The 7,836-nt window shown below is 37.4% G+C and overlaps 1 protein-coding gene across 7 annotated transcripts in view; it reads right to left on the bottom strand.

Moving 5' to 3' along the window:
- Window positions 1-2,878: 2,878 nt before the first annotated feature.
- The window catches only part of LOC111862597 (5'-AMP-activated protein kinase subunit gamma-2), a 469,740-nt gene continuing 464,782 nt past the window's right edge, over window positions 2,879-7,836 (bottom strand). For all 7 annotated transcript variants that reach the window (XM_023848122.2, XM_023848113.2, XM_023848135.2 and 4 more), the window contains one exon: window positions 2,879-4,364. In XM_023848122.2, coding sequence (XP_023703890.1) covers window positions 4,141-4,364 — 224 coding nt within the window. In that variant the 3' untranslated portion in view covers window positions 2,879-4,140. The remainder of the gene's footprint in view (window positions 4,365-7,836) is intronic.

Consider the following 7,836-nt stretch of genomic DNA (forward strand, 5'->3'; position numbering starts at 1 on the left):
GGAAGGTTGCGGGTGCAAGTCCTGATGAGGTCATGGGATTTTTTTCAATTGACCTAATCCTTCCAGCTGCACTACGGCCCTGGGGTCGACTCAGCCTCTAACAGATATGAGTACCAGGAATTAATTAAATAATTTTTCTGGGGAGTAAAGCGTGGCCTGCACGTAAGGCTGACAACCTTACCGCCATCTTTGAGCCGATTGTCTAGATAACGTGGGACCCTAAACGTCTCACAACCCTATTGGCCTTCATGGCCTGGTACAAAAATAGCTTTACTTTATTAACATGTTCTCTAAGTTGAAGAAACAAACATTTGCCTAATGTGCTGCTCACTCAAATGTAGCCTCAGAACCCAGTTTGCCCAAAATAAAGGGTCACCACATGTTACAGGCTGAGAAACACTGCTTTGTCTCTATTCCTTAATTCACTGCAACCCTATAACCAAGATCTATTAAAGTCAATCACAGTAAACTTGTAGGGAGAAGCATAAAGTCTCACCATGCCTTCTCTGTGTGCAGATGTGCACTTACTAACTGAAGGTGATGAGTGGCATTTGCTTTGACCCAAATTCACAAGGATGGTCATGAAAGTCAGCATACAGACTTCAATGTTCCTGCAAGCTGCATTTACAGGGTGAGCCACATGCTTAAAGCCCCACAGAATTCTGAAGGAGCTGTGAAGCATGGCTGCAGCTTAACTCCTGCCGATTCCTTAGACACAATTCTGCTAGTGGTGACAAACTTCACTCATGAGTGATCCAAGAACCTATGCCTCCAGAGCAATGAAATATACCTCATCTATGACTGACCTAGCCTATGTTGTTAGGAATGAAATGGACTGTTTCTCAGAAAAAAATTAAGAATTGCTGGTATCTGAATAATTAACACTAATGATACACTAAAGTTAGTTTTGAGAAAGCTGACATTTCAGGTCTGGACTGCAAATGCACGTACCATTACTTTCGTGACGATACCACACACATGTATGCCCATGTGAACACATATACACATGCGTACACACACGCACATGCGCACATAGAGATTTCTTTAAGGAGATGGTCTCCATAAGCTACTGAAATTTAATCAACATCATTAGAGTCAGCCCTTTCGTGTTTTCGGACCCATCTGAAGTGCCTTGTTTCTGGAGACGTAATGTCTAGATTTACCAGGCTGTGACCTATGATAAACAAACTCTTCAGTGCCAAACATGAATAAAATCTGTCCAATTGGTCATGCACTAGTGAAGCACACATGCATATATACAGAGATGGCATTCCACAAACTGCTTTCTCATGATCAAGGTGCTTAAAAACTTGTATATCCTGTGGCCATTTTGTTTGCCACCTTAAAGCAATAATTGTACTGGATTTGTAAAGCATGGCCCATAAGTCCAAGTTGCATTCAGAAGGCTGTCTTCGACCGCGTGAATTGAGATGTTTGCAGATTCCGGGGCTGACAGAGACAGAAGACGTCTCGTGATTATGAGTGTTGAGAATTTAGCCTATGGTGGCATTCGCGCCTTCTTTTAATTTGAAGCTTTGGCGGCGAAGAATCGTATTGGTTCAAAAATTAGCGTAAAGATTTAGAGTGCCAACTGTGGTTCATCAAGAAGAAGCCTTCAGGCGGGTGCCACTGCCAGACGAGTGTGTGACGCTGTGCCGGCCACAAGGAATATGATCAGAGTGGTGACTGTGTAACTAGTTCTATTATTCTGCACCTAAGCTTGTAATTTGGTGAGTTTGTTCATATTCCTGCACAGAGCGTAAGTACCACTCGGTTATGTACTCCGAGATTTGGTGAAAATAGAGAATTGAACGCTGACTTGTCATAACAAAAAAAATGAATAAATAACCTGTGTGCAAAGGTGTTATAGTGGTGTATCAGTTGTATGCTCCAGTCTAAGAGAGGCCTGTGAAGACCTTGAGGAGGTTTCTCATACTCTAAAACAAAAATAAATAAATAAATAAAAATTTTGAAGGTTGATGACACACCTAGTAGCCGAGTGTGCCCAGGTAACAAGTGAGGACAGCGTAGGCCTGCCCGGTGATCAGCAGAGTGTGGAGTGAGAGTATAACCGCAAAGGGGAAGCAACCAAACAAGTCAACACGAAGCAACACCGAGCAGAGCCGAAGTGGGAGGCCAGAGACAAAACGGCTACAATCCATCAAAATCCCCAGACCATTATTTTTCATGGCCACAGTACTTTCTCATATATACTACAGATACACGAAAGTAAGAAAGACTGATAATGCTTACCATAACAAAAAATTGAAACTACTTCTGGCCAGGTCCCACAACCAATCTATTTTCAAGCCTTATCTTAGATGAAAAATGCAATAAAATGTAACCAACATTACCATTTATTAAAAGCAAACAAAGAAACTCAACAACAACAACAACTCTGGGTACTGGTGAGACATAACATCCTTAATATAGGCTTATAACCTCAAGGAATTTTCTAAAGGCTTTCTTTCCAATTTGGATTCCATCCCACTGTCTATTTACTGTTATTCAAAATCTACTGCCACAAAGATAATTATGTAAGATTTGAGGCTTTCATGGCGGTGACTATGAAGAAAGCAGTCTTCTGGGATTTGGCACCGTGTATATGTGGTGTTAACCGACGTTTCGGAGGAACGTATCGCCTCCATCTTCAGGGTAGAAGAAAAAGTATAAGAAATCTGCAAGCGACAAGACCGTGAGAACGGTAAAAGCAGACCGTTCTCACGGTCTTGTCGCTTGCAGATTTCTTATACTTTTTCTTCTACCCTGAAGATGGAGGCGATACGTTCCACCGAAACGTCGGTTAACACCACATATACACGGTGCCAAATCCCAGAAGACTGCTTTCTTCAAAGATAATTATGTTAGAGATACAAACTGCACAGGATCAGAAATTTTATTTTCTCTTGTTCTGTTTCATATTCACCATACCAAGAAATGATTAAAATATGCCATAGTGCTTAATGACATATTAAATATATGAACAACACGCTACTTCTGAGAAATCTGATATACAGAGTTCAATTTGGGCTGTATGTAGAGCAGTGGTTATGACTGACTGGTATGCACCAAAATTAAATTTACCTCACAAATTTAACATTTACCTCCCCAATAATCAATTTCATCTGACTTAGTCACACAATTTTGAAGAAAAATGCAGAGACACGTATGAACTCAAGTATGTATTTTGTGCAAAGAACTCAAAGAAAGTGAAAAATGTCAGACTGTTAAGTTAATAATGAGGAGACTTCGCTGTGTTTGTGTTCCACTGAGGAAAAATGTGAGATGCTTCAGGAAGGAGACTTAAGAAGGGTTTACTTCCACAATTAAACTTTTCATACTTCTCTGTGTGTTTATTTATATATTTCTGAAGCCTGCACTGGTCTGAACTCAACGTTCCACCTGCAGAAATTAAAAAATCAGGGAGGGGGGTGCCTTTATTTTCTCTGCCCTTGCCAACAATATGTTTTTATAGAAACAAATGGAGATTAAAAATGGCAACTGCATTGCCCAAGTCGTAGTACAAAAGCTAAAAATAGGTGTCACCAGCTCTATTGCTATTTCAGTAAGAAACCTGCAATATTTAAGATAAAATAAAACATGCAAGCTTTCATTAAAATTATTACATCTGCACGCCCCTCCCTCTTGATAAATGTTCTATCTATGATATAAAACATGAGTTTAGACCTTTTGCTGTAGCAGTTAAGACATTACACAATATTACTTTATTCACTTCAGTCAGAATTGAGCGGACCCAGATGGCATGCAGACACTGATCAATCAATATACTCTGCTTCAATCTGGTCCCCAGTCACTTAACCTTCATAACGTGGAAGATATTCCTGCAGTCAACTGTCTCATCAGAATTATATGAACAGTTCTATTGCCCATAATTCTCCATTCCAAAGTTAGTTCTGGTCAGCAGCAATGACATGTCAGTTCCTGCACGTACGTTCTCCTTTGTACACAGGAAACTAAAACCTAGTAAACAACATTTCTGGGAGACCAACTCCTCACCGCATGTGGGTGTCAAAGGCAGCTAGGATGAAGATTATGATACGGAACTCAACATCTATGGTGGGGCTTCAGCTGCTCCTGGCAATACCATTGTGGAGTGATTAAGTGAACTGCAGGAGTAACTCACTCTCCACCTGACACTGTTACTTCTCGCCAGGCTGGACCACCACTGTCAAGCTGTATAGTAGCAGTTGTGGGAGATGGGGGGGCACTGTCCCCTTCACTGAGAGTGCCCGCATCCTCCTCAGGTATTGTCGCAGTTGTGTCTGATGATGCCTGATGATGGAGGCTTACATCCTGCTGACGCAAGGAACTGCCAATTCCTTCAACCCCAGTACTGTCCTCACCTGAAATATACATCAACACAACAATCCACTCAATTAAAAATTGCTAAGTTGTAATAATTCTAGACAGTGACCCCCTCACTAATACAAACCTGAAGAAGTTCACTTATTCATATATGTCAGGCTTGTAACAAGAGTTACAAACAAACTGTGTTGCAGAAACAATGTGCCACTTCTATGGAATTCATATATGCATACTTGAGGTCTGAAGGTAGAAGAGAGTTGGTATGCAGAGGTAATGCAGATAAGAATTACTGATGCTAAAACAAGTCTCTACGGTTAGTAAGAACTGTGGAAAATGACAACTGTAGAGTAATGTCAGGAAATGAATATAAGGCAATTTATTTTTTATGGACAAGCAGTTTAAAGGGAGTGTAAATACACGTAGAATTATGGTTTCTAATGAGAAGACCAGCCACAGTCATGTAGTATCAGTCCTTCATCAAAATGTCCAAAGTCTTAAAAATAAAGTGTTAGAACTAGATGTTGTACTGCAGACCGAGTTGAGCTATGTAAATGTATTATGTTTTTACATTACATTGGCAAAAAGAGCAGCAAATAGACTACATGAACTTTATGCAATTTAAATTAGCAAACTCATTCTGTAGGGTAACAAGTGGCCATGGAGGAGCATGCATTTATGTAAAAAGAGGTTTAGAAACAAAAGAAGTTAATTATTTCCAAGATATGAATAAGGTAAAAACTTTGAAATGGCGGTGATAGAATTGTTGGCTTATAAAATTATTGTAATTTGTATATATAGATTACCTGATGGAAATTTTAAAGAATTTTTAAGGAAAATTGAACTAGCAATTAAAAAATGAAGTATGAAAGTAAAACAGTTAATCTTATGTGGGGACTGGAATATGAATTTTTGCAGCAGAGTGTAAAATTAAATTAACTACAAAATCTTTTGCATGTATATAATTTGGTAAATACAGTGGATGTCCCGACTAGAGCTACAAAGAATACTAAATCATTGATTGATGTAATAATTATAAATAATAGTAATTATACAAAACCATCAGTAGTACTGGATCTAGGGTTTTCAGATCATTATGCTCAAGTATTATCTATATGTATTCAGAATTTTGTATGGAGACCATTAAAAGTTAGGAGGAGAATGTTTAATGAAGGAGGCATGGAAGAACTGCAATATATTTTAAACAAAGAATCGTGGCAAGATGTGTTTTTAGAATCTGATGTAAATGGGAAATTTAAGGTTTTTATGGATACTTTCAATTATTACTTTGATATAGTTTTCCCCTTAAAATTATTTAACCAGAGTAAACAACAAAAGAAAGGTTAGGTTACTCAGGGAATAAGAAAGTCCAGTTAAAGGATGAGTTGGTTGAATAGTTTGCAAAAGAGAACAAATCTTACAGGAAAAGAACAGGAGTATATACATAAATATCGAATGATATACAAGAGAGTAATAAAGGAAGCTACGAGGAGGGAAAACGATAGGCATATAGCTAATGCAAAAAGCAAAACTAGAGCAATGTGGCAAATAGTGAATAAAGAATTAGGAAATAACCTGCAAAGGGAACTGGGAACAGAACTAAAGTGCAGGACAACGAAAGGGGCAAATCCACAGCGTATATCTGAAATGTTTAATTTATATTTTGCGGACATAGTAGGAAAGCTTGTCAAGCAAAATAATAGTACGATGTTCTGCTGTAAAACACCACAGAGAATAAATACCTGTAATGAAACCATTTTTATTTCTCCAGTGACAGAAAACGAGATATTAGAAGTGGTGAAGAAATTTAGGGGGAAATTTTCAGCAGGTACCGATGAAATACCAGATTATGTGGTTAAAAAATTTATAGAAGCGGTTAAAATTCCATTAGCCCACATTTATAATGCCTCTCTAGAAGCAGGTAATTCCCAGAGAGATCTAAGATAGCAAAGGTAAAACCACTTCATAAAAAGGGAGACAAGAGGATATGAAAGATTATAGACCAATATCCCTTTTGAGTGTTTTCTTGAAAATCTTGGAAAAGTTTATGCATAATAGGATACTCTCCTTTTTGACAAGAAATGCCATATTAACAAAGGCCCAACATGGATTTAGGATGAATAGGCTGACTGAGACTGCAATTTACTCTTTTCTAGCAAACATACAGGAATCAGCTGAGAAAAGAGAAAAACAGGTCGGAATTTTTTGTGATTTTACTAAAGCGTATGATGCCATAAATCATGACACCTTACTTTCTAAATTACAAACATATGGAGTTAGAGGTGTTTCAAACTTATGGTTTAAATCATATTTGGCTTACCGGAAGCAAGTTGTTGAAATAAACTGTGGTGGCAAAAAATATATATTGGCTTCAAGAGAAATTAAACACAGAGCACCACAGGGTTCAGTGCTTGGACCATTATTATTTTTATTATACATAAATGATCTGCCTTTGAATATCAAAGAGGCGAGCACAGTTTTGTTTGCAGATGATATAAATATTTGGTAACAGCTGAGAAGGGACATATCCTGCAGCAAAAGATAAATAAAGTCATGAATGAGTTATATGGATGGTTCAATGCAAATAATCTTATATTGAATACTGAGAAAACAATAGCAATGGCATTTCATAACAGACAAGAAAGAGATCTGATGAAACCTCAAATCAAATTTGGCAAAATGGAGATCTCCTATAAATGTGAAATGAAATTTCCAGGTATACATGTTGGCAAGCATATGGAGTGGAAAGCACATATTATGTTCTCAAGCTCAAAACTTCACAAAGCCTGTTACATGATAAAATCCCTTAGGGATGTAACAAGCTGACATGTTTTAAAGAGTATTTACTTTGCTCACTTCCATGCTTATTTGAAGTATGGTTTAATTTTCTGAGGTAGCGACCCAAAAAGTAAAATTATATTTAAATTGCAGAAATGAATTGTTAGAATAATTAGTGGTGTGAGTAGATTAGCATCATGTAGACAACTTTTTAAGGATTTAAACTTACTTCCACTACCTTGTATGTATATATTTGGAATAGTATGCCATGTGAAACTAGATTTAGAGAAGTTAGAACAAAATAACGTAGTTCATAATCACAACACACGCCAGAAATTAAATCTCCATTCTCAGTTTTGCAGAACAAATGCCTATAAGAGAGGAGTACTGAACATGGGAATAAAATTATACAATAAAATACCAAATAAAATTATGGAGATATACAACATACGTTTTGTTCTGTAGAGGAATATATGTTAAATTAAAGATGGTATGTTTGTGAAAGGGGGTATTTATTTTTAATTATAGAAATTGATGTTGTATTTTAGCGTCCTGTTGCACTGATTTAAGTCCATGATTTATTTAATCCGTCTTACAGTGCATACACTCATTTATCTCCTTCTCTCCCTCGCACTACATGTTTCGGCATAATAATGCCATCTTCAGGTGCTTACTTATCCACGTCAAACCAGTTCATTGCATGCCATGTTCACACATTAAAATAACTAAAATATG

The sequence above is a fragment of the Cryptotermes secundus genome, unplaced genomic scaffold (assembly GCF_002891405.2).
Source record: "Cryptotermes secundus unplaced genomic scaffold, Csec_1.0 scaffold1031, whole genome shotgun sequence".
Lineage (NCBI taxonomy): Eukaryota > Metazoa > Arthropoda > Insecta > Blattodea > Kalotermitidae > Cryptotermes > Cryptotermes secundus.